Below are 27294 nucleotides of genomic sequence, written 5' to 3'. Positions count from 1 at the left end.
TAAAACACTACTATTCAGATACTCTACTGCACGTCATCCAATTAAACCAGACTAATTACACTGTAACGAAACCTGCAGTTTATCAGTGTTTATTAAGCACTAACAATATCCTCGATTGTTATCACAATAACCGAATTTATCACGATACGATACGATAAAAGATCATCACATTGCCCAGCTCTAACTACACTCCATATAGAGTGACAGGGGGCGTATATCAGCCCTGACTGCTGTCGGGACGAGGCGCAATACAGCAAAGCCAAGTGATTTACAAATATCAGTCTTAAAGGGACGGTAACGAAGCATGCTCAATGGAGCATGTGAATACCACACAGTCCAAATATGGAAATGCAGCTTTAAAAGAAACGATAAAAATGGTAAATTCACTAATTTTGTGATGTCACAAAAACCAGAGGGTTAGAGGGTTTGCATCGACGCCACGTTCCCGCTGGAACACTCCCCCCTTCAGTCGGCCTGAGCGGTAAAGCATCCTGTGGAACGAAACCTGTGATTATCCGCTCAGGTTAAAGGCAGCTGGACTCGACGGCGAACCGTCCACATTACCAAAGAACCAACGGCCCATGGATAGCGATGTGTAGCCAAGAACCAGCTAACGGAGGCTGGGATCACACCTCACACCCGTTTAGAGGATAAAGCCTCATATCTGAGAAGCACAGAGTCGAGTGAATGGTCTTTGGTCAGTGTTTCCACTGTTTTCAGGCTATATTTAGCAGACTGGCTCATCCAGGTTTGCTTGCTTTCTCGCTTACTTGAGCTTAGCATGTCTCTACATTCACAGCTACAGTGGTCTCAGGCACCCCACCTTTGGCTTCCCCAAACAGTGAGCTCCCACATGTCACCGACATCGAGTCCAAATGTCCAAATGATAATCCACTGAAAGCTAAGGCGGCTTCTTCCTGGTCCTGTAAAGTTGCTGGTCTGAAGACACAAGGCGATTGTCAGTCTCACAATGCATGTCATTTTAGGACGAATCCAGGATATGAATCAGGAAATATGAAAAATAATATTTCGGCTATCTTGATAAGCATCATTGTTGTCTGTCCTTTATTTATTTATTTATTTATTTATTTAAAGATTGGCTTGCAGTGGGAGGCAACAAGAGAGGCACGTTAGTCGTCTACTGTCTCAGCAAAGGTCATGTCTTATAGAGGAGAGCAAGGAGCAGCTGAATTATCTCATTAGATCAATGAAATCAGAGGGAAAGGGTACTTCAGCACTCCAGACTGGAGCTAGATATCTGTACCCTAATCAGCCATAACATTAAAACCACTGACAGATGTCAAGTGAAAAACCTTGATCATCTGGTTTTCAGTGGCACCTGTCGAAGGTGGGACCTACAGTATCAGGCAGCAGGTGAACAGTCAGTTCTGGAAGGTGATGAAGGTGTTGAAGCAGGACAAATGGTCAAGCGTAAGAATCTGATCTGAACTCTGCCCAAATTGTGATTGTGATGGCTAGACGACCGGGGCTGAACATCACCAAATCATTGGGTATGCAGCGGTCAGTAACTACCAAAAGTGCTCAAAGAAAGGACAACCAGTGATGCAACCCATGGAGGCCTAACCACACTGCAAACTGCAGGACTTAAAGGATCTGCTGCTAATGTTCTAGTGTCAGATACCCAGATACCACAGGACACCTCCAGAGGTCTTGTGGCGTCCATGCCTTGATGAGTCAAAGCTGTTTTCGTGGCACGAGGGTGACCTACACAATATTAGGCCATGGCCTTCAGAGTGGACGGTCAGGTCACGGTTCAGAAAGAGTGACAAACTGAGATATAGCCCAACCCTGTTGTTCTTAGTCGCACCATAGAGAAAACTGTCCTGCAAGATGTTCCACAGCTCCACTGTTCCTAATAACAGCAAGTCTTTCAGCCCCATCAAATACATATCAAACATGCCAAAGGTTCATTTCTCCAAGGTAGAAGATTTCAGAGCATTTTCACCCCGGTCAAAACAACAAAACCTTCAAATAAGGCAGCTTCAGGCATTCCTCCAGCAGTTCTTCAGCATTCCAGCAAGTCCCAAAAAGGCCTGCGAACCCAAAGCCAGGCCTGCGAAAGTCACGTAAATTTTATTTTTAGCCAATTTCTTCTGCTGCTTTTTCCCCCCAAGGAGATGAGTGGCCTGTTCTGCAATGCACCATGTAAGCTGATGTAGAAGCAAAGGTCATAAGACAGAAGGTCAACGTCATACGGCCTTCTCTGCATATCCAAACATGAAGGATCCAACTGGCTGGAAGGAGCTGGCTTTAAGACCGTGGATTCAAACTAAACAATTACGACGTAACTTGACGCAACTTCACCCTTTTGTTGCAGTCGTGGAGGAGCTTATACCGTACTTACAGCCTGTGCCGACATGCATTTTGGATCTGTACCATCAGGCAGGCCAAAAAACAAGGACACAGATCTAAATAGTGTCAACGTTTGATCAGATGTACCAATGGAGGCGAATATGCTCCAGTTAGATAGTCAGATTTGGACCATTACTACCTTATTGCACCACATTAACGTACCAATATGGAAACCCTGAGTATCAACTAGGGATGCCCTGATTACGTTTTTTTTTTTAACCCCCAATCCGATCTAAATGCTGACTATTGGCCGATCTGATCTGATCTTCGTGTTTTTATAGTATTAATATTAAGCAATACAGTAAAATAGCTCCAAAACGTAGGTAAGATGTGCTAATGAACAACAGTAAACAGCAGTTAAGTACCAGTTTTTATAATCAGACTAAGTCTGACTATAAAGTCTGATTATAATCTGATCTACTTTTGTTTGGAGCATCTTTTTAAACGACTGTTTTAAACTCCATAGTGTTTACTATCTTACAGTCCAGTCTGACTGACCTCCCTGACCATTCAGCTCCCAGTTCCTTTACAACTCTGCAGTCTGATCACTTAGCGTGTGTGCATTAGCATTAGCATTAGCATTAGCATTAGCCTCCTCCTTGAGTATGAATGCGCCGTTCAGAGCTGGTTTAGAACTGAAGACAGGAGCTTGGTTCTCTTGCTGGTAGAACATTTAGAGCATTTCCACCATAGTCTGGTGTCTAACCAGGTGGGATTCAAGAGTAAAGGTGGGATGGAGGAACATTAGATCTCCCCAAATGGAGATAATTTAGTACCTAGACCTCCATCGATCATATTTTAAAGGGGGCTCCACCAGTTTCTCCAGCTTTCCAGCTTAGAGCTGGGGGATATAGAAAAAAATGTATATCTCAATATTTAAATACATTTTTTACATTGTTTGATATTATCGCAATATTTCGCAATTCATTGAATTAAATAAGACTGATTACACTCTTTGTAATGAAACGTGGAGTTACTGATGATCTCCACAATAAACCCGTAAAAGCATATTGTTTTCCACAATAACACAATTTATCACAATATGATACAATATTGTCATATTGACCAGCTCTAATAGATATTGAATTGTTCATTTCAAAGTGAGAAAAATGTAATTCTAATAAACGTATAGTTTCCTTATTTTTGATGCACCTAGAAGATCCTCAGATCTACAGGTTAAAAGGAGCATCCATACTCGCCTCAGGCTACTTTTGCTTGGCCATTTTTAGCTCAGTATGGTTTCGGGCTCCTCTACCCAACCCATCCCAGGTCAACAGTTCAAGATACAGTCCTGAGGGCCTTCACTTTGACATTACTGGACCTTCTTCTCCTGGTGTTCCACTACTAAACACACTCCTTCATTAACACTGTTAATACTGGTGGCCAAGAAGATCCCAAAAGGAGACGAATGGAGTCCAGTAAACGTCTAGAACTTGAAGTTTCCAAATGTTGCATGCACTAAGAAGATCCAAAAGGGAAAAAATGTAAGTCTAATAAACGTATAGTTTCCTTATTTTTTATGTATTCAGAAGATCCTCAGATCTACAGGTTAAAAGGAGCATCCATACTTGTCTCAGGTTACTTTTGCTTGGTCATATTTTTAGCTCAGTATGGTTTCGGGCTCCTCTACCCAACCCCTCCCAGGTCAACAGTTCAAGATACAGTCCTGAGGGTCTTCACTTTGACATTACTGGACCTTCTTCTGCTGGTGTTCCACTACTAAACATACTCCTTCATTAACACTGTTAATACTGGTGGCCAAGAAGATCCCAAAAGGAGATGAATGGAGTCCAGTAAACGTCTAGAACTTGAAGTTTCCAGATGTTAAACTTCAAAGGAAGAAAAATGTAATTCTAATAAACGTACAGTTTCCTTATTTTTGATGCACCTAGAAGATCCTCAGATCTACAGGTTAAAAGGAGCATCCATACCTGACCCAGGTTAGTTTTGCTTGGCCATTTTTAGCTCAGTATGGTTTAAGGCTCCTCTACCCAACCCATCCCTGGTCAACAGTTCAAGATACAGTCCTGAGGGCCTTCACTTTGACATTACTGGACCTTCTTCTCCTGGTGTCCCACTACTAAACATACTCCTTCATTAACACTGGTAATCTTGTTGACCAAAAATATCCCAAAAGGAGACGAATGGAGTCCAGCAAACGTCTAGAACTAGACATGGGTCTACCCAACCTCTCCCAGGTCAAAAGTTCAGTATACAGTCCTGGTGGACACACAGAACCTTCACTTTGACGTCCCTAGACCTTCTACATCTGCTGTCCCACAGCCTAATACCCTCCTTTCTTCTAAATAAAAAGGTTAAATGACCTTGGTATACCAAAATACCAAAATACCCAAATACCCAAATACCCTTCCTTTGGACACATGATCTCCTCTTCTGGGGGCTGATTCACAGCCCATGCAGCCCATGCAGCCCATGCAGCCTTCCTACCCCACCACTAGACTCCCAGCCACCGTTTCCCCTCCACTGCTGGAATGAATTACTGAAGGGATCCGGGGGAAACTTACGCTTGGTCGCATTGATGAGGTTCTTGCCGTCTTTATACAGCTCCTTGATAAACCTGTTGGTTTTGTCCAGCTCTGCTTCGTGGGCTTTGATTTTCTCCCTGAAGCTCGGACTGTCCAGGTAACACTCGCTGAACTCCAAAGGGTGCAGTCCCATTTTCCTGCGCTTTCTAAAGTCACTAACGAGCCACAGCGAGCGGATCAAAGTCCTCAAAGTCCTGAAAGTCCTCAAAGTCCTGAAAGTCCTGAAAGTCCTGAAAGTCCTCAAAGTCCTGAAAGTCCTGAGCTTTTTTAGTGGATGAACTTCTTAGAAACGTGCGAGAAGAAGCGTCACACGAAAACGGCGCCTTGGGTTTCCCCATATATTTAGCTAGTCCACCTGCGACATACGAGCACACAAACACACACTTCTTATACTTATAACGGTGAATAAAATAAAGATAGAGTGTCGCCCAAACACTCGCTCTCTGTCAGGCTGAGTGGAGCGGGATTCGTGGTAACGTGTTGACGTCATGCGGATTAATCTCAAGCGGAACCTTCGGGGTCGGGTCGCGCTCCCGTTGTCCGCCCGGTGTTATTTACGTGAGGGACAGCCGGCGCCTGGCTACGGCGTTAGCCGGCAAGCTAACGCTTAGATGCAGGAATTCCGTTTTTATCGGCGTTGCAGTGAAGCAAAGTCTGGTCTCGTTTTGGTTGTACGGAGGCGATGATATGACGGAGACGTATCTGAGTGGTTTGTTCGGTGCGGATCTTGAGTTAAATGCGAGTTGATGTGCTTGGTTAGCTTTAGCATAGCGGTTCATGTGAGGGACCGCGCTGGTTATGTGCTCCCTCTGTGTTTAGCGCCGTTTTATGGCGGTTTTGGGCACTTTGAGACCTGGTTTTAACGCGATGCCGAGGAGTTAAGCCCTTAAAGATATGTCCGTTAGTGCTGTCATGCTTTAGTGATGCTGGATGAGTGATATTTTACGACGTTTAGAGGATTAGAGCCTAAACGTGGCTGTAGCTGTATTTGAACTGGCCAGGTTTAGGCAGTCAGGGATACGGTGTTATTATTAGCTAGTAATAATAATAATAGTGTTTTATTATTATCATCAGTGTATTCTGGGGATTAAATTAACTTAAAAGCTCAGGATTTGCATTATGTTCTCCTGTAAAAGGTGTAGAGGGCCTTCCTCTCTATAATGGGACCATGGCTAAGTGGACAGGGGCCCCACAGATCTCCCATTTAGGCTCATGGGTGGCTCAGTTTTTCACAACCTGAATATTTAACAGAGTTGGATCACAGGTGCCATTTAATTAGCCGTCTAGAAAGTATGGTGTAATACTCAGCAGCTTGCTTGCCTGCTTTTCTAAACACATGAGGTTTTCCCATGGTTACAGTTGAGACTTAATATAATCCTGCAATAATGATAATGATGGTATAAACAGACTTGTGGTGCTCACTCCGTCCAACATGCCCAACGAAACGTCAAAGTCAAAGAGGACGAGGCGCTCCAGAAGAGGAGGCCCAAGGGAAGCGACAAGGGAAGATCCTGCAAGAAATGAGCTCATATCAAGGTCCCTGGAAAGCGCCCAGCAGTGCCTGCTGCAGCAGGACTATGGGACGGCTTTTGTCCACTACCTTCTTGTCCTAAACTTGGCCCCGGTCTTAAAGGACTTTGCCAGAGTGAGTAGAATGTGTCTTTTTTTTTTTTCTTGGTTATTATCGTCTGATTATTTCTCAGGGGAGCTGTGCAGTTGTTTGGAAGAGGACTAGAAGGTAATTGATGTTGATGGATTGAGGCACATGCGTGTGTTTTCTTGGGGGTTTTCAAATAGGAATCCTTCAGGTTCACGCTCTTCAAGTGGGCCGATGAGCTGGACTCTCTTGGACGTATTCAGGACCTCTTCGACTCCTATGAGCAAGCTCTGGAGTTGTTTCCGGTTGATGAGGTGATTGTCAACAGCATGGGAGAGCATCTCTTCAGGTACGGTTTACTCTGTCCTGTCTTTTCTTGTCATGGCTGGAGTGATGTTTCCACCTTTTCTCTTTGTACAGTGATCTTGGGTATCTTGAAAGGTGCTTATAAGATTCCTCACATTCACCAAACACTCCGCCCCCATATCACCCCTATCCTATATGAGCCTCACTGGTTAACAAAGTTCTCCCTTATCAAAAACCAACTTCTCAAAGCGCTTCACCTTCAAAGCCCTTCATGCTCTCACCCCTCCACACCTCTCCGAGCTCTTTTATCCCCACTGTCCCTCTCTTCCTTAGATATTCTGGCGCTGCGGGGATCCTTGCAGTCCCACACACAGTGGCTGGCTGTTCAGTACTACGGCTCCCGAACTCCAGAACTCTCTGCTACATCCCCTTCATGTCTGCTCTGCTCTTTCATCTTTAAACCTCATCTTAAAACCACCTTCTCTGAGTCACCTGCACTTTACGTTTTTTTTTTATATCCCCCTAAACTTCTTTTGGTTTGTAAAAGACTCTGTATACAACCTATGTCCAAATATTTATGGACACCCCTTCTAAGGAATGCATTCAGCTACTTTAACTTGCACCCGTTGCTGACACAGATGTGTAAATGCACACATACGCACAGCTTGTCTAGTCCCTGTAGAGAAGTACTGCCAATAGAATAGGACTCCCTGGAGCAGGTTGACATGAACCGATTGGCTCCATGCTGCCTAACGCCAGGTGTGGGGTAGAGGGGTCTAAAGCTCCCAAGCATTGAGCTGTGGAGCAGTGGAAGAGCTGTGTTCTCTGAAATGATACCCCCAATACTTTAGGGTAGTTGGGGATGATGAGGTGGGGTGGTGATCATCCAACATCCTGACCTCACTAACACTCTTATTGCTGAATGCAATCAAATTCTCACAGCAATGTGTGTGTGTGTGTGTGTATATATGTGTATGTATGTGTGTGTATGTATATATATATATATATATCATACACATATATACACACACACACACCCCACCCCACCCTTGATTTCAGAAGAAACAGTGAATGAGCAGGTGTCCCAATACTTTTGTCTGTAGAGTGTAAATTGATTATACAGTGTAGTGGTTATTTGTGGTTTCTGTTGTATTAAGCACCCTTCACAGATCCAAAGAGCCTTTACGTCGGGCTTTGAAGGTTTGGAGAACATGCACTCTTTAAAATAAAGGTGCTACAAATGGTTCTTTGAGCAATGCCATAGAGGAACCACTTTTGGTTCCATGAAGAACCATTAAACGGGTCAGTGAGTGTGAAGAACCTTTTAAAGGCTTGTAAGGACATTTTCACTTGATGTAAAGTTTCTATACCGACTCAAAGGTTCTTCACACATGCATGATCCAGCTCTAGAGTGTGGGGAAGGATATGGTTTCCAGGGAAGCTGATGGTTGTGGTGAGGAAGGCCCTTTGCATATTTGGATATCCAAACTTATCGTAGCCTTTGGTTTACATAATCCAGTATTTGAATATTTTGAATGTTAACCTTCTGTTTTCTGTTTTTAGATATGAAACACTTAAAGGACTTAAGGGCCAAAGTAGAGGTTTAAGTCATGGCAGTAATGTACATTTACCCAGCTAACAGATACCTGTGCTAACCTGGCTAACATCACTGAAAGTACTGAGGGGAGAGAGCCCGCCATCTACCAGTCCCAGGAAGTGCACAGCCAATTGTGCTCTCTCAGACTCCGGCCACTGATGGCACGGGAGAGGCATGGCTCTGGATTCGAACTCACGACCTCGGGCCCCCTCCTCACTCTTAAGCATCTGTTAGCAGGTGCGGCGGAGCTGAGGGCCAGGCCTGGCAATGCTGCGTATTGGAGGAGACCAGTGTTACCCGTGTCCTTAGCCTTCTAGCGTCAGGAGCATTGCTAGTGCCCAGAGGGAGCTACGAACGGGCGGGTACCAGAATAGTATAGCTCATGTGTGGGAACTACTGAACAGCGTGAGCCCACATGCAGGGCAAGGTTCCTCAGTACAGCTGTAATCTGACCCGTTTCCTATGTTTTAGAATGGGTTTCAGGGATGAGGCTGCGGCACACTTTCACAAAGCCCTCAAGCTGCGTCCGGACTTCCCCGAGGCGAAGGAGAACTTCTACCGCGTGGCCAACTGGTTGGTGGAGCGCTGGCATTTCCTAATGCTGAACGACCACGGGCGGAACCGCAAGTACCAGCTCGCCATTCAGCGGGCGGTGCAGGAGGGCTTCAGCACAGTTCTGGACATTGGAACAGGGACAGGCATTCTTGGGTAAGCTCTGACCCAGTGATTTGATCAAGTGCAGCTTGAAATGAATGAATGAATGAATGAATAAATGAATTAATGAAATTCAGCTTCTCTCAAGCGCAGAAACCAGATCAGGAGTCCGTAAATAAGCTGAAATAATAGATGGTAGTTTTAATAATGCATGCAGAAATGCGTGCTTCTTTCTCTCTCCATCAACAAAGATGTGTTTGGTCTGTGTACTCGGCTGTGCTTTAACCAGGATGTGTGCGAAGAAGGCAGGAGCTAGCGAAGTCTACGCCTGTGAGCTGTCCAAGACTATGTATGAGCTGGGGTGTGAGGTGGTCTCCGCCAATAACATGGCAGATAGCATCAAGATTCTACACATGAAATCGCTTGAGATGGAAATCCCCAAAGATATTCCGAACAGGTGAATCTTCGTTGGCTGAAACGCACTATATGGACAGAAGTATTGGGACACCTGCTGATTTAGTGTTTCTTGCTAAATTAAAGGTGTTAAAATGAGTTTATCCTGCTTTTGTTGGAGTAACTGTCTCTACTGTCTCTATTTGGGTGACCTATTGACCCCTGTTGTTTGTTAGCATTGTTAGCCTCACAGCAAAAAAAAGTTAATATATTAGTTCATATATTAATGTATATATAAATTACACCATGTCCAAATGTTTGGGGACACCCCTTCTAATGAATGTTTTCTGCTATGTTAAGCTAAGCTGCACCCATTTCTGACACAGACCTGCAAATGCACACACACTCACAGCTTGTCTAGTCCCTGTAGAGAAGAACTGCCAATACAATAGGACTCTCTGAAGAGCATCTGCACCATGCTGCCTAATGCCAGGCGTGGGCTAGAGGGGTATAAAGCCCCCCTGCATTGAGCTGTGGAGCAGTGGAAGAACTGTGTTCTCTGAAATGAAGGATGATGGTGCTCCATCCAATACTTTTGGGATGAGATGGGGATGAGGGGAGTGGTAATCATTCAATATTCTGACCTCAAAAACTCACACCAATGCTCCTCCAAAATCTAGTAGAAAGCCTTGATCCCTGGACAGTAGAGACAGTTACTCCAGCAAAAGCAGGATAAACCCCTTTAAGATTTAACAATCCCTTTACAGAAGTAGCAATCAATGAGCAGGTGTCCCAATACTTTTGTCCACATAGTGTATCTTGATTATTGTGGGATCTTTTAAATTGCATTTAAATGAAATCCATTGAGAAAGCAGTTCAGTATTTCTTTTGGCTTTTTGGAAGGGTGTCCCTGGTCGTGACTGAGACTGTGGATGCCGGGCTGCTTGGAGAGGGAATCATCGAGAGTTTGATTCATGCCTGGAAGAATCTGCTCCTTCCGCCTCCTGTAAGTGCTCCCACTCACCAGGTTTAGCTTTTTGACAGAAATAATTCATTTCTGGTCTTGTTCTTCCACAGCAGTGCTGGCAAAGTGATTTACACACTTGTTACTTGTAAACTTGATGGTAGAGATGGTGGAGTTTGGGTACAGGGCTGAATGGTTGAGTTGCAGTCTGTTTATTTAAAGCCTGTCTGAGCACACGCGGTTATCCCGAGCTTACTGACATTCATCTGACCTTAATGACAGTTGGAGGTCTGCACCTTTTTTGAAAACGACCACGTGGTACGCCTGCCCGCAAAATCTAGAGTCTTCCTTGCCCACAAACACCTAATCATTTCCTATCTTGCCTGCTCAAACTGGCCATGGCTAGTAATTGTGTAGACCCGCCCACATCATCTTTCTCATGGTTCACCTTCCATGCCAAGTTCAGTTAGTACACACCCAAAAAGATTCAGTCATGCTGTTGCTAAAATGCTAAGACATCCATCCATCCATCCGTCCATCCATCCGTCCACACACCTGTTCAACCATCCAAAGACCCACCCGTCCACCCACCCGTCCACCCATGTGTGTGTGCGCTCACTTCAAACCAAACAATGTGGTGGATTATGGGTATTCCATATCTCTTAAGTGTACATTGTTTGTACACTATATATTACAATGCATTATGGGATTTACAGTAGGCTGAAAATTCACTCACCGCTATGTTTACGAACACCACTACAAAATGGCAGAACCCTAAAGTTAGGCCGCCGCCTCGGGCGCAGCTATCGATGTGTTTGTATACTTCTCTAGAACCGTCTGCCTGCACTGTGTACTAGTACCTCACTCCAGAATCCTTTAGAACATAAATTTATTCACATCAATAGAAACTGAGCACAGTTTTTAACTGAACCAACAGTGCCACCTGTTGCTTGCCGGTGGTAATGACATCTGGAAAGAACAACTAAGGAGCCATTCAGCCCAAATAAGGAATCACAGCTGAAATGATGCATCAGTGGGTTCATGTTTTCTATGCTTAAAACTCTCCAAAGCTGTAAATAAAGGGGACTCACATGTGTGTCATGTCTCTCAAAAGAATCCAGAGGAGCCGCTGTCTGCTCCTTCCCAAACGGGCCGAGTCATTCCTGCTGGGGCGACTGTGTTTGGAATGGCTGTGGAGTGTCAAGAGATCCGCAGACACCACAGGTGAGACCACAAGGTCCATTTCTGATCATTTGTGAATTGCTTACATGAATTAATAATAAATAAAATAATTAATATTTTAATAAGAGCTATTAGATAAAAAACTATCATGTGCTACCTCTGCACAGAGCTCTGCATATATATATGTGTGTGTGTGTGTGTGTGTTTGCGTGTGTTTGCGTGTGTTTGCGTGTGTTTGCGTGTGTGTGTGTGTGTTTGCGTGTGTGTGTGTGTGTGTGTGTGTGTGTGTGTGTGTGTGTGTGTGTGTGTGTGTTTGCGTGTGTTTGCAGGTTGTGTGTGCCTGCACTTGGAGGATTGGATCTGGAGGCAGTAGGAGAGATCCGCAGTCCTGTGAGCTGTTCGGTTGATGCAGACGAGTCGGCAGAGCCCTACACTACTGAGAGACTGAGCCGTCTGCCTGGAGGCTTCACCGCCCTCACTGAGCCCTGCAGGGTGCTGGATATAGACTTCAATAGCGTGCAGGTACACACACCTACGTTTAGCACCACTGCTGTGATGTTGCGTGCTGTAGAGTTTGAGGAGGACTCTGCCATAATATAGCCCATAATAATAATAGTGAATAAGATCATATCCCATAACAGTAAGAAGTTATACTCGTATAGCGCCTTCGTAGTCTTAGGGCGAAACTGAAATTCAGGGAGTGGAAGAATCCCGAGACTAGGCTTTAAGCTGGGCTTTTAAGGTAAAAAAAAGGAGGTACAGGGGCAGACAGATAAAGGTAAAGAGTTCCAGAAAGACCAGGCAGCAACACTCAATGACCTGCCACCCAGAGTGGACTGCCTGAACCGGGGGACAGCCTGAATCGGGACCTTAATTAATGAGATGGAACGTATGGATGAAGTAGTTCAGGCAGATAACAAGTTTATTCTGATGAGAGGCAATGTCTCATCTATTGCTGTTACATAGCTTTATATTTTTTACATAATTTCTATATTAATGCATGTTGTTTTTCTCTAAAGTCCATTTAGGACCTTTTCTTGTACCAAAACTAAGTGTTTTCAGTACGTTTAGTACTATATCTTTAAGACTGATATATGTAAATGTCCAGGGCCCGGTTTCTCAGAAGCTTTATATAGTATTAGGATTCTCTTTACTGGTAGAGAGAGAGTGTTTAGAGAGTGTGTGCTATCTTTACCATTTAACACTGATCTTTGTGCTAAGAGGCTTTGGGGAATCCCAGCCCTGACTGGCTGCAGTGTATTGTGTCGCTTTAAAAAGCAGTTCAGGCCGAAACACTCCCTATAGCAGCGACAAGAATGGGCTGCTAATGCATTACCATCACAAAAGCAGTGAGTTTAACACTGGCTGTTTTTGCTGCTTCTGCTGCATGTGTAGATTGTATGGGCTGGGAAGTCCAGGGTGTGTTTTTGAAGCTTTCACAGTTTTTACACACAACCTAAAACTCCATTTCCATGACATTTGTATAATACTAAACTTCAGCAAAGTTTATCTAGAAAACACAAAGCAGAAATCTGACAAAGCACTCCTCAATTACTCCTCCACCAAAAAAAGTCATGAAGAATAAATATGATAAAACCCAGTAATGAATAGTCCTTAAAAATAACAACATTGAAAAAAGTACTTAAAAAGTCATGGAATATATTGTAATGAGCTCCTGTCGTAATTTTATATAAGAAATCTTTTATAGTCGCATAATTTTTCACATGACCAATCGCTGACCCATATTTCATATGACCACCACTGAGGGGAGCGGCTGCCCTGTGTGCCCCATGGTCCCTACCATCTGTGGTGGTAGGGCATGGTATGGGTGGGCGACGGACAGTAGCTTTCACCGCTCACAGTGCTGCTGTGGGACCTCCCGTCCGTCCCAGCACCCAGCCACTAATTTCTGTGGTGAAGCAGGGAGGCGACGAACTTAAGGGACCGCTGGGCAAGCGGGGCAGCCACTCCCTCAGCCACGGCTTGAGCTTTAGCTTTGGCTCTTCAGGTTGCTCAGGGACATGCTGGTGAGGAATACTGGTGAAATACAGCAGATGTTTATTAGACGTGGGGGCCTTGAGGAGCCAGATTCACTTCATTAGAACAAAAACCCAGATTTAGATGCCCATTTAAAATAATTTTAATTAATTAATTAAATAAATAAATAAAAAGCTTTTTGGCCACTATATCCTGTCATCCATCTCTGCTTGTTGGCCTTATGCGATTTCACATAATCTATTTGGTCACTGAACAAGATCTGTGGGGAAGGGAAAGTAGGAGAGATTCAATCAGGCACCTCATGGTCCTTAAGGAGCTTGCTTTGTTTTCCTCAGAGCTACAGCGTCCTCTGCTGGCCGAAAGTATCAGCTGCTCTGACTAATTCCATCGATCTAAAACATTTTAGATCATATAGAGACAAATCGTGTAGTTGTTCTTTATAAGTTCTTCATTGTCCTGCAGGAGTTGGAGGGCCTGTGCTGCAGGAAGACGACCCGTCTGCGAGTGCCGGTGACCCAGGAGGGAGTTGTGGATGCTCTGGCCGTGTGGTTCCAACTCCACTTAGACCAGGAGAACAGCATCTCCACCGGGCCGCAGGAGAACACCTGCTGGGAGCAGGCCATCTATCCAGTGCAAAGCCCAGCACGTAAGCCTCTTAATAATTAAAAGTGCACTGGAGAACCCAGCAGGTTCTCCATACATATTAACCACACCAGGGGTGGACAACGGGGGCCGGAGTCCAGCACAGTTGGCTCTAACAGACCTACCAAACCTGGCAGTTAACCGGTGAGCTGAGTCAGCTGCATTCAGCTACTTTTAGTTGTTGCCCCCGTTGCTGACACGGATGTGCACATGTGTACACACCAACACAGCTTGTCTAGGCCCTGTAGAGAAGTACTGCCAATAGAATAGGACTGAGGCAGCAAACTTGATGCCTAATGCCAGGCATGGGCCAGAAGGGTATAAAGACCCCCAGCAGCATTGAGCTGTGGAGCAGTGGAAGAACTGTGTTCTCTGGAATTATGGTGGTGGAGCTCCATCCAGTACTTTTGGGATGAATTGGGGATGAGGTGGAGCTGAATGCAATCAAATCCTCACAGCAATGCTCTAAAATCTAGACCTTAGCGACTCCAACAAAAGCAGGATGAACTCTGACTTACCTGTAGCTTCAAACTAAAGGTTTTCTATAATCAAAGCCTCTTTATTTGGAGCTGTATTAAATCGGTTCTGACAGGTGGAGGCGAGCCTAGTTTTACCAGACCGCTATTGTCTGCAAAGAATTGTCACTGGCTTTTCAAAGTTTTCAAAGGAGTTTGGGACCAAAATATATGCGCTTCATTTTTTTTTTAATTCTGTGGCATTAAATGACCTCTCTTCTGTTTCCTGTACCATTTCATGTGACCCTGCCTGGTCAAAGCCTAGCCCTCAGAGTCTTACAATGTAGACCACATATTGACTAGTTAGTCTTTACATTTACATTTACAGCATTTAGCAGAAGCTCTTCTCCAGAGCGACTTACAAAAGTGCTTCACTGTTCACTCCAGAAAAACCTCAGCTAGTTTAAATAGACTAATAATTTAAAGATCCTCTAATCTTAGACTCTACTAAACACAAGTCAGTAAGGAGACCATAATACTCTACTATTCACCCAAGTCCTCTCAGAAGAGGAGGGTCTTCAGTCAGGGTTTGAAGACAGCGAGCATCACTCTGCTGTTCGGACACCCAGGGGAAGTTCGTTCCACCACTTCGGTGCAGGACAGAGAAAAGTCTGGACGCTCGTCTTCAGTGGATCTTAAAGGATGGCGGGTCGAGCCGAGCCGTACTTGAAGCTGGAAGGGCTCTTGGTGCAGATCGGCTTTTGACCATCGCCATCAAGTACAGAGGGGCTGGCTGGTCCAGTCTTGGCTTTGTAGGCCAGAGTCAGGGTTCTTGCAGTTCTTGCAGAAGCAGTTCTTGCTCATGCTGGTCTCAACAAGGTCCGTCAGTCAGTCTCTCAGCCAGTCAGTAAGCGGAATTGCCTGGCAATGGTGTAAACGGAGGTAGTCTGTGAGGCCATTAAATGCTGGATCTATTGGCTACACTGCCCCACAATTTCCAGTGCTACTGCTCCATTCTGTCCGTATCCGTAAGCTTTACGAGAGCGCTCATGAATACGGACGAGATGGAAGGCTCCGTCCGTATCCATGTCCGTATTTAACGTGGAGCAGAAAGTCTCTAGATGCTAAAACTTGCATGTATGGTTTTTATGATGTATATAGAAGTGTGATCTAGTGTGATGGGGTGGGTTTTTTGGCACAGCCTGGTCTTCATAAGCATTACAGTCACACAGCCTGGTCTGATCTAATTTCACAGAAGTCTGAAACCACTAATACATGCAGATCTATTTTTAAAAAGTTCTACTTTACCAACAAACATTTCTGAACACATTATATCATGTCCGAACCCCGAGAGCAGCCCTGAATGTTTAACTCGGCTGCTGTGTGTGTGACTCATGGCGTTTTGGACTATTTTAGGTCAGTGTTGCTCTGTTATGACACAGCTGCAGTCACAGGCAGGGCCTTAGCGCTGATAAGAGCTTCCTATAGCATTAGGGCTAATTGTCGGGGGCAGCGTCTGGGGAGGAACACTCTCCTCATCCTCCTTTTCTCCACCTCCTCCTCCGGTGATTGCTGACATCCTCTTTCCCCGACATCCCGCCAGCACTGATGCCTCTCTTTAGTGTTCATGAAATTCTAATGGGGCATGAATATGCATACTCCTCCAACTCCCAGACACAAGCCACACTTACACACACCTGTTGGGATACCAGCAGATTCCAGTCCTGCAGGACTCTGCTCCTCACACATCTCACAGAGACCTCGCTCGGTCTCTCAGTTTCTCAGAGTCTCCTCTTTTGGAAGATGGTGGGGCTTAGTATGGTCATGGAGAGTTAGAGGTCTTGAAGGAATATCCTCTCGTGGGTTCTCATACCACTTATAGGCTGATGATGCTCAACAACTCATTTCTCTCCCACCTTTCCTAGTATTCCCTATTGGTTTCGGTGCCTGGCACTGGTATACTGGCACTTACACAGAGTATTGGTATTGGCAATATCGAGCACCGATACCATGAAGCTTACTAACTTACTTTTTTTTCCTTTATTATAAAAAACAAACAAACATTTAAACAACCAGTAAAAGCCAGTCATGAATAGTTATTACCATTAAACAGATTTCTAATGCAGCTTTTACATTTACAGCATTTTCTGTTTGTTTATTTATTTATTTATTTATTTATTTAATTAATTAATTTTCTTTTTATGGTTCAGCAGCTTGTTTAAAGGAAACACTGAAGTTTTAGGAGTCATGAACCTGAATGAGAAATTTGCTGCAGAAGCTCTTTCTGTTTCTAAACTGGTGTTTTCCCACTGCTCTGAAATGGGAATTTCAACACCAGTTAAAAGCTGTTTGGTGAAGCTGAGCCTGATTAGGCTTCCCTACCTGCACGTGGTTCTGTATTGTGGCAATTTTAATTCTTCCAGCTCTGAAACTTTTCAAATGTGCAGATCCTCAACCAGCTTATTTGATCTTAATTGTAATCAGATATAAAAAGGTACAACCTGTAGAAAGTAAAACACTAAATATCAGGACTTGGAGCCGTCTGTCCAGGATTTAAGTTAGAGTAGATCGGTACTCTGTATCAATGCTCTGTATCGGAAGATGAACGTCTGGTATCGGAAATGGAAAAGGTGATATCGTTGCATCCCTAATATAAAGCATATAAGTAAACCTTTATTTACAGTTTTTTTTAAAAATAAAAGGAATTTGCATTAGAAGCTCATTTCTATTAATAGTTTAGAATAATTGACTAATCAACAAAATAATCAATGGATTAATCAATAGTACAGAACAGAAATTTGATGTATCACATACATCATAATTTTAAAATCCTGCTCTTAAAAAAATTAATAATAAAAAATACGGTAATGCTGTATACCCCAGTTATACTGCCCAAGCCTAATGTTCATATTCATCTACAATTACATGTACACACTGTTCACACTGTACCTGTTATTAACGTCCAGGTACACAGGCCTGAAAGGTATCTCCATCAATACTGATATCTCTAGTCTACTGTAGCATCATCATCATCCTTCTAAAAGTAGTAGGTGCATCCTCTATAGCTGCCTTTTTTCCCTCCCACATCCAGATTGCAGTGTGAAATGCAGCGACGAGCTGTTGGTGGAAGTCTCCTGCAGGGACGCTTACCTGAGACTGTGCTGCGTTGCCATAGTGAGAGACGGCCAGACGTTCCACCTCGACAGCATGGAAGATGATGATGGTCCTATATCTCAGTCGAATCCTGAGGTGGACTTGTGCAGTGCGCTGGCTAGCCTCCAGACCCGCCACGACACACCAACCAACATGTTTACACTGGAGTGCTCCGAAATCGCCCTGCTCAACAACGTCAGTTACCACCATACCTTTCGGATGGCACTGGACAAGCTTTTGACCTCTCTCAGGTAGGCGTGTGTGTGGTTAGTATGCACCTGAGCACATTTATCTTGGCAACATCAGATCCCATTAGAACAGATGCTGGTAAACAAAAATCCATTCTGAAGAAAGTAGTGAGATCTTGTCCGTGAGCTAGTCTGAAGAACAGAGCTCGGTTCCTCCAGGTTTCTCCTGGACGCCCCCCAGTCCAGCCAGCACAGCGTGGAGGATGTGTTCAACTCCATCAGCAGCAGCAGCAGCAGCAGCTCACCTGATTTACCATCATTAAGCCCTGATTTACCACCAAACCAGGTGTTGATCTGAGGAGAACTCTAAATACTAGACTCCATGAGGAGAACTTGGAGATGTTTTACTGAGCAAGTAAACACTTACTGCCCAAAAAACCCTGCCCTTTACACGTTGCACAAAAACAGAATGCGTCGTCCAGCAGAAATGGTCCAGAATTACCTAAATAATGAGTTACAAGTTAAGGATGTCTGCTGTTGGGCCCCTGAGCAAGGCAGTGGTGGTGGCCTCCGAGAAGCTGTTGAGCGCCATCATGCTGGACTGTGAAAAGTGCAGATTCAGAGCTTTAAATGACTGCTCAGCGGTTAGAGCACCGTTCCATTGATGACAGGGTTGTGGGTTTGATACCTGGGCCTTTAAGCAAGGCTCTTAACCCTCTCTGTGCCCCGAGCTCCGAAGCGATGGCTGCCCACCACTCTAGGCACTGCACAGATGGGTTCCTTCTGGTTGCTGGTGATGGTTTGTCCTTTCTTGGACCACTTTTGGTGGGTACTGACCACTGTATACTGCGATACATCATATTGCCTGATGTTTTGGAGATGGCATGACGATTGGTTCAGGACATCACAGTTTGGATCTTGTCAGAGAGTCTCAGCTTTTTAAGCTTGACCATTTTTCCTGCTTTTAACACACATAATACATCCCACCCTTTGAGAGATGCCACGCTAGATGAAGATAATCAATGGTTTTCACTGCACCTGTGCGTGGTGCTAATGTTATGGCTGATGGATGAATGTTTCTGTCGTTTCTGGTTGTGGAAGCTGAAATCTGTGAAGCAGAAATGGTTAAATTGTCCATCCCTACTCCCTACAGATCATCTCAGGAGACACTGGATCCAGAGGTCTGCTGCTCAGAGCCCCTCTATGTGTTGGACGTCTCCGAAGGGTTCTCCGTGCTCTCTCTGATGGCGGCACGGCTGGGGCAGGACTCCGGTTCCTTCCTGCGGGCCTACAGCTCGGTGGAGAAGGAGCAACACCAGGCTCTCCTGCAGCTCCTGGCCCAGAGTAACGGAGTGGAGGAAAGCGCGGTGGAGTTCTGGCTCAACCAAGTGGACGACGACACTGCAGTGCTGCAGAGGCCAGCCTCCGAGAAGCTGTGGAGCGCCATCATGCTGGACTGCATCGAAACCTGTGGGCTGATCAGGCAGAGGCTGATGGAGAAAGCCACACTGGCGAGGTGAGGTTTTTGAGGTTGATGGTTTGTGTAAAAGTGCAAATTCAGGGCTTTAAGTGACCGCTACCATGTCCATTTTTATAGATGCACTTTATTAGGAACACTAAAGGAACCAGGAATACTAAAAGTTGAGATGATTGCATCATACAATCCCTGCAGTCTATACATGCTGCCAGTCTCCTGTCCTACCACATCCCAAAAGTGTTCTCCTGGATTCAGATTAGATTACTGGAAAGGCCACAAAAGAACTCAGAGGTGTGTTTGAGCAAGAAAAGCATGTAACTGTGCAGGAATTCGGCCCTCCAGGACCGAAAATGCCCACTCCTGCTTTAGAAGATGGTAAACTGTGGTCATGAAGGTCAGCACATGTTTAGCACCAATGCTCAAATAGTCTGTGGCATTAATACGGTGACTGGTTGGTATCTTGGCCAAAACATTGCCCACAGCATTACACCACCTCCTGAATGAGGAGGTGTACAAGTGTTTCTTATAATTATAGCAGTGTAAACACATCCGCCTCTCCAAGATGCATTCGAGAACCAAAACCCCTCCCAGTACAATCAAAACATCAGTACTAATTGCTATGTAATGAGCGAATTTGCATTCTGACTAACCGAAGACGCATTTGATTACTTGAGAGGAACCAAGACTCAGTTGGTCAATACTGGAGAGACTGTAAATTCGATGTTTCCACTAAGCTGTAGCTTTAACTTCCTAATTTCCCAACTTGTGCCATGTTTTCCAGGTGTCTCCTAGAGGACGGTGGACGCATCTTCCCCGAGCGCATTGTGATTCACGGCTTGCTGGTGGAGTCGGACACCCTGCTTCAGGAGAGCGCGGTGCAGGGCACAGACCCCACGCTGGGATTCAACATTGCTCCTTTCATCAACCAGTTCACCGTAAGCTTTCCTTCATATCATACCTCAGACTCCAGTCCTGGAGGATGGCAGTAGTGCAGAGTTTAGCATTCATAGTCCTTTAACACACCTGGATTAGAGGCTCCTGAATGCTGCAACTGTGTACGTGTTGGCCATCGGTTAAATCCCTGGTGTTGATTTAGTGGCAGCTTGAAAAGAGCCTGCACCTCCATTACGTTGTGAGTTCTAGCTAGTGGGGGGGACATTTGTGAACGCCCATTTGAGCCACCTTATGGCAGTGTAAACCCATCCGTCTCTCCATCCGTCTCACATTCAACAACCAAGACCCCTTCCAGTAATAATTGTCAAGCAATGAGTAAATTTGCATATACCAAGGGTCTTAGTCAGACACCATGCAGCATTCTTAGTCCTTAAACACACCTGGATTGGAGGCTCCCGAATGCATATTTCAACTCACACAATTAGCATATTTCGACCCACACAGCAGCCGGATTTCAGTCTGACTAACCGGAGACGCATGTAACTAAAGTCTTATCAGGATACAGTCCAAGATCCAGTCATATGAAGTGAGCAGGCGTAAACAGGGTCTTAGTCAGACATCATGCAGCATTCTTAGTCCTTAAACACACCTGGATTGGAGACTCCCGAATGCTGCAACTGTCTACGTGTTGGGCCTCGGTTAAATCCCTGGTGTTGCATTAGTGGCAGCTTGAAAAGAGCCTGCACCCCCTCCAATATGTTGTGAGTCCTAGCTAGTGGTGGAAATGGAATTGACTAAATTGACGGATTGGGTGGAGGGGGGTCCTTTTACTCATAGCAAATCACCTGAGGAGGTGGTCCCAGTAATAATTGTCGAGCAACGAGCAAATTTGCATATACCGTCCGACACAGCAGTCGGATTTCAGTCTGACTAACTAGAAACACATTTGACTTCAGACTGTAAACCCATGTGACTAAAATCTTGTCAGGATACAGTCCAGATTCAGTCACGTGACGTGAGCAGGTGTAAACAGGGTCTTAGTCAGACACCATGCAGCATTCTTAGTCCTCAAACACACCTGGATTAGAGGCCCCCGAATTGTTGGGCCTCGGTTAAGTCCCTGGTATTGCATTAGTGGCAGCTTGTAAAGAGCCTGCACCACCCCATTATGTTGCATGTCCTAGCTAGTGGGTGGGAACTGGAATTGACCAAATCGGGGAGAAAAGTTCAGGGGTTCAGTTAATAACCAAAGCCTTCACATTGAGTCCATGCAGAGCCGAGTACGACAGCCCTGCCTCTAATACAAATGCAATAGTGCTTCTAACAAACAGCAAGAGCACAAATAGAGAGACAGTGTGGTGTAGGAAACATCATCTACTGGTCCCATGATGCAGAAAAAGGAATTCCTGAATAGGGGCTCCTCGAATGGTCAACCAAATGGCCCGAATTCCCATGCTCATCCGCGCTTCCAGTTCATGCCTTAGATTTGACGTGGTTAAACACTGGCCCTCACTTTTTAACCAAAAAGATTAAGTAGTAAAAAAAAATGCCCTGATTCATCCATACAGCCAAGGAATGTCCATCTGCGAACATCACTGACCGGTCACGATGGCCACGCCACACCATAAACCATTAGATGCACATAGTTAGATGTGCACAACCTGCTCCATCTATATTGTGAAGGCTGATCTCGCCCTAGTGACTCCTCCTTAAATAGCTGACAACCCGTGCTCTGAGCGTTTTACTTCCCCCAGTGTTTCCTCAACAACTTCTTATCATGACACCCAAGTTTTTCATGCACTGAAACGCCGCTCCACCAGTGTCACCAGTGAGCCCTGAGGACACTGGTCCCCTTTCTTGTTCTTTGTAATGTGATTTTTCCCGTCGTACCCGCAGGAGCAGAGGGAGGCTTTGAGTGTCATGTTTACATGCTAATTTCAGTCAGGCACTCGAGGGACGGTGGCGTTGTTTCAGACGATGCCTTTGAAGTGCTCAGTCGAGGACGCTTTTTAGCACGACCAGAAGGTTTGAGGGGGAGTGAGGGACTCCTGGCTGCTCTGTGCAGCAGCCCTGTCAGCCTGAGGCCGTGTGTGTGTAAAGCGCAGGGAGAGGATGAGATGCGTTCACCTGCATATTAGCCGCCCTTTTCGGTACCCCTTCTAAGTTACCCTTGTCGGCCAGAGAACTTGCAGAGAGGGGCATTCAGACTCGAGAATGTCTTCAGGGTTCGTAGTGTCATAAGTGGTCCAGTGGACTATAGCACGGTCACTATGATCTGAGGGTGGCTCGACCACTCGGAGCCCAGCTACTGCTAATGTTTAATGCAACCAACATTGCAAAGGTGGCCGCATTAATCATTGCCATTAGCTGGGCTCCGAATGGTCCAGTGGACTAAGACACGGACACTATGATCCAAGGGTGGCTGTCCATGCGGTTCAAATCCCGGGTCATGGTCCTATACATCAGCAGCCGGCGTCAGAGGAAGCACAGTTGGCCTTGCTGTCTCTCGGGTGGGTTGACCGCTCTGCCTCTTCCTCAGATCTCTCCTATGGTGTGTGTGATGTTGGTCTGCACAGGGGACTGTTGCTGCTGTTTTGAGGCTGGGGAGCTGAGCTTTCATTAGAGCGTGCTGGCTAAATGGTGATGCTGCATTAGCAGCAGTTTGAAAAGAGGTAGTGGCTGGATTCGGAGGAGACGTGCTGGTCTTTACCATCCCATAAAGGGAGTTCATGTAAATGGGGATTGGGTCCCTTTCTGATTTGGGTTAAAAACAGGATGAAAAACAACAACATGGCTTTGGCTGGCCAGGACGTTAACTACCTGCGGTTATTATCACCTAATGAAGCTGTTATAACGAAAAAGTCATAACTGGCCGTAAGTCCAGTGTCCGCTGGCCAACCAATTAGCATTCAGTAGGAGTATTTTTATTTCTAGTGATTATCTAATTCTACTTTCCAAAATTACAGTAAGATCATGGAAATTTTTATTATTATCTATTATTATCTAATTTTATTATTATCAAATTATTTATTTAATTAATTTTATTTTTTAAAGCCATTTAGCTCCGTTCACCCCATTCATTGAGGACTCGCTCACAGGCTCCCATTGGTGTTGCTGTCATTTTTTGAGACACCGGGGAAAACGGGAAGCGGCTAGGCTTTCCATAAACCGGCTCTGACTCTGCCTCACCTCGTCAACACCATTTTAAACGCCGTTCTTTAACTGTATTGGGGTGAAGCTGCCAGGTAAAGGTTATTAGATGAGAAGAATCAAGAGAACAGCAATCCTTGCTCAGCAGTCAGTGTGACCGAACCCATAGCATATCCTACCCTGTACCAGTGATTACATCCTCTCTTTATCAGGTGCCCGTTCATGTGTTTTTGGACCTGTCCACCCTGGAGTGCACTCACCTCAGTGATCCAGTGGAGCTGTTCACCCTAGATCTCATGAACACCAACAACAACTACAACAGCCGAGACATCAGGGTAAGGCACTCCCCTTCAGTTCTTCACTTAACATGACACACTTGAGGGTTACCATGAGTATCAATTAAAAATAATGCTCGTTAGAAAATAATAAGAATAATAAGAATAACAGAGCATGTAAAGCTGTTCCTATACAGTAGGCCGTGCTCCTGGCCTGGCAGCTGCAGAAACTTTTCAGACCAGCTTCAGATTCTTGCTCTCTTTCAGACCGGCTTTAAATTCTCACTTCTCTCTCTGGCAGGTACGGGTCAGTGCCTCTGGCAGGGTCACAGCCATCCCCTTCTGGTACCAGATTTATCTGGATGCAGATTTGACGGTCAGCACATTCAGCCAGGACTCTCACTGGAAGCAGGCAGCTGTGGTCCTGCAGTGTCCCCTGGTGGTGAACGCTGGCGACTGGGTCCAGCTCACCGTCCAGCTACACAAGAGCAGCATCTCTATAACAGCTGTCCGAGAGGAGGAGGAGGCGGCGCCGGCTACAGCAGCTAATGCCACTGATTAGGCGGAGCCTTCTGCAGTGTTCTGCTATGGACCACTCGCAGGGGAGGGGTGTCCAGATTTGGTCTTGGAGGCCTGAAGTCCAGCGGAGTGTGTTGATTCCCATGTTGTAACACACTTACATTTGCTTAAACACCCCTAAAAGATCTAGTATCACAAAACCAAACTGGATCGTGGACTGTAAACTTGACCTAAGGGCGATGCATGTTGCCAGTGACTCTAGTATGTACTGTATTGATGTTAATTTTGTATTGCCTGTAATTGTAACTTTGTAATTTTATTTTTTCTGGAGGATCAAAATACAGTTTATGCAACAGACACTAGACTGGTTTATGCTCTAGACCAGACATATTAAGACATTTTGTCCCTGTGAGGTCCCTTTTGCCCTACATTTCGAAGAAATTGAACATTTAACTGCATAAAAACGAAGTACGATTGTGAAAAGTACAGTAAAAGTATTTACCCCTGTTTAAATGTGTCAACATTTCACATTATATGTAGCCTGATTTTATAGTGGATTGTAGTAGGGATGTCCTGAGCTGATCCTGGCATTTTTAATGGGTCGAGTAACTTTTTAAACGACTGTTTTAAACTCTATAGTGTTTACAGGTGCTGGTCATAAAATTAGAATATCATAAATGTTGATTTATTTTAGTAATTTCCTTTAAAAAGTGAAACTTGTATATTATATTCATTCAATACACACAGACTGATATTCCAAGTGTTTTTCTTTTAATTTTGATGGTTATAACTGACAAATAATAAAACCCCAAATTCAGAAGCTCAGAAAGTTAGAATATTACTTGAGACCAATACAAAAAAAGGATTTTTAGAAATGTTGGCCAAATGAAAAGTATGAGCATGTACAGCATTCAATACTTAGTCGGGGCTCCTTTAGCCTGGATTACTGCAGCAATATGACGTGGCATGGAGTCGCTCAGTCTGTGGCCCTGCTCAGGTGTATTGAGAACCCAGTTTGCTCTGATAGTGGCCCTCAGCTCTTCTGCATTGTTGGGTCTGGCGTATCGCATCTTCCTCTTCACAATACCCCATAGATTTTCTATGAGGTTACGGTCAGGTGAGTTTGCTGGCCAATTAAGAACAGGGATATCATGGTCCTTAAACCAGGTACTGGTAGCTTTGGCACTGTGTGCAGGTGCCAAGTCCTGTTGGAAAAAGAAATCTGCATCTCCATAAAGTTGGTCAGCAGCCTTGTAGACGGCTGCATTGACCTTGGACCTCAGTAAACACAGTGGACCAACACCAGCAGATGCCATGGCACCCCAAACCATCACTGACCATACACTTCAAAGGCATCGTTGTCCTCCAGACTCCGGGACCTTGATTTCCATAGGAAATGCAAAATTGACTTTCATTAGAGAACATAACTTACTCACCACTCAGCAGCAGTCCAGTCCTTTTTGTCTTTAGCCCAGGCGAGACGCTTCTGATGCTGCCTCTTTTTCAAGAGTGGCTTGACCCAGAGAATGCGACAGCTGAAACCCATGTTTTGCATACGTCTGTGTGTGCGTGGTGGTTCATGAAGCACTGACTCCAGCTGCAGTCCACTCTTTGTGAACCCCCCCCCCCCCCCATTTTTGAATGGGTTTTGTTTCACAATCCTCTCCAGGGTGTGGTTTTCCCTATTGCTTGTATACTTTTTTTCTACCACATCTTTTCCTTCCCTTTGCTTCTCTATTAATGTGATTGGACACAGAGCTCTGTGAACAACCAGCCTCTTTAGCAATGACCTTTTGTGTCTTGCCCTCCTTGTGCAAGGTGTCAATGGTTGTCTTTTGGACAATTGTCAAGTCAGCAGTCTTCCCCATGATTGTGTAGCCAACAGAACTAGACTGAGAGACCATTTAAAGGCCTTTGCAGGTGTTTTGGGTTAATTAGCTGATTAGAATGTGGCACCAGGTGTCTTCAATATTGAACCTTTTTACAATATTCTAATTTTCTGAGATGCTGAATTTGAGGTTTTCATTAGTTTCATTAGTCAGTTATAACCATCAGAATTTAAAGAAATAAACACTTGAAATATATCAGTCTGTGTGTAATGAATGAATATAATATACAAGTTTCACTTTTTGAATGGAATTACTGAAATAAATCAAGCTTTTCATATTCTAATTTTATGACCAGCACCTGTAATATCGTACAGTCCAGTCTGACTGACCTCCCTGACAATTCAGCTCCCAGTTCCTTTACAGCTCTGCAGTCTGATCAATCTGATCCATCAGAGCTGGTTCTCTCACTGCTAGAACAAAGCACTTACTGATAAAGTCTTCACACTTAGCAGTTCAATTAAAGCTCGGTTTAGTTCTCCTCACTGAAATAAGATCACAGATAAACTGTCTGGGGTAGCTTTAAAAAATAGTTAGCCAGTCTAGCTGATCCCCTTTGATTTTATTAGCTAGCATGCTACTTGTTAGCCAGCAGAGTTGCCCCCCCCCCCTTAAAAAAGTTAAATTAATAAATCAATAAATAAATAAATAGTAATTTGATAAAAAGTGACACTGTCAAGATAAGAACAGTAATAAAAATATATCTTTCCATTTATTTCAATCGTGAATGGGTTAATTAATCACGTGGACAATTTCACCCAATGAAACGGTCAGGAGAGATTATGTGTTCGGGGTGGGGGGGGGGATGTGGGTAACTGTTAGCTAGCACACGCTAAAGGAACTAGCTTGATAGTGGATAGCAAGTGCATGACAGCTAGCTTTACCTGTTGGTATCAGCTTTATATGCCAGCGTAGCAATAGCAATATTATAATCACTGAACTTGTTAATAAGTGTTTAATATTTAATAAATAAAGATATTTAGTTAATAGTGGCGCTTTATCCAGATAAAAACTTCAGCAATGATCAGTAAATATCAGCCCGGCC

At 44.7% G+C, this 27294-nt stretch overlaps 2 protein-coding genes across 4 annotated transcripts in view; one reads left to right on the top strand and one right to left on the bottom strand.

Moving 5' to 3' along the window:
- arhgap10 (Rho GTPase activating protein 10) overlaps positions 1-5365 on the bottom strand; it is a 130606-nt gene extending 125241 nt beyond the window's left edge. For all 3 annotated transcript variants that reach the window (XM_072678562.1, XM_072678560.1, XM_072678561.1), the window contains exon 1: positions 4899-5365. In XM_072678562.1, coding sequence (XP_072534663.1) covers positions 4899-5052 — 154 coding nt within the window. In that variant the 5' untranslated portion in view covers positions 5053-5365. The remainder of the gene's footprint in view (positions 1-4898) is intronic.
- A 59-nt stretch (positions 5366-5424) lies between these two features.
- prmt9 (protein arginine methyltransferase 9) lies at positions 5425-26447 on the top strand. The gene is made up of 13 exons (XM_072678553.1): positions 5425-6564; positions 6717-6865; positions 8891-9127; positions 9363-9530; positions 10370-10472; positions 11545-11654; positions 11942-12134; positions 14073-14256; positions 17799-18111; positions 19202-19564; positions 20307-20460; positions 23782-23904; positions 24146-26447. The coding sequence occupies exons 1-13, from the start codon at positions 6352-6354 to the stop codon at positions 24404-24406; spliced, it is 2571 nt and encodes an 856-aa protein (XP_072534654.1). The 5' UTR covers positions 5425-6351; the 3' UTR covers positions 24407-26447.
- The last annotated feature ends 847 nt before the right edge of the window (positions 26448-27294 follow it).

This window comes from Salminus brasiliensis, chromosome 4, assembly GCF_030463535.1.
Source record: "Salminus brasiliensis chromosome 4, fSalBra1.hap2, whole genome shotgun sequence".
Taxonomy (NCBI): domain Eukaryota; kingdom Metazoa; phylum Chordata; class Actinopteri; order Characiformes; family Bryconidae; genus Salminus; species Salminus brasiliensis.
Note: the sequence above shows the minus strand (reverse complement) of the source record. Positions and strands in the feature narration are given on the sequence as shown.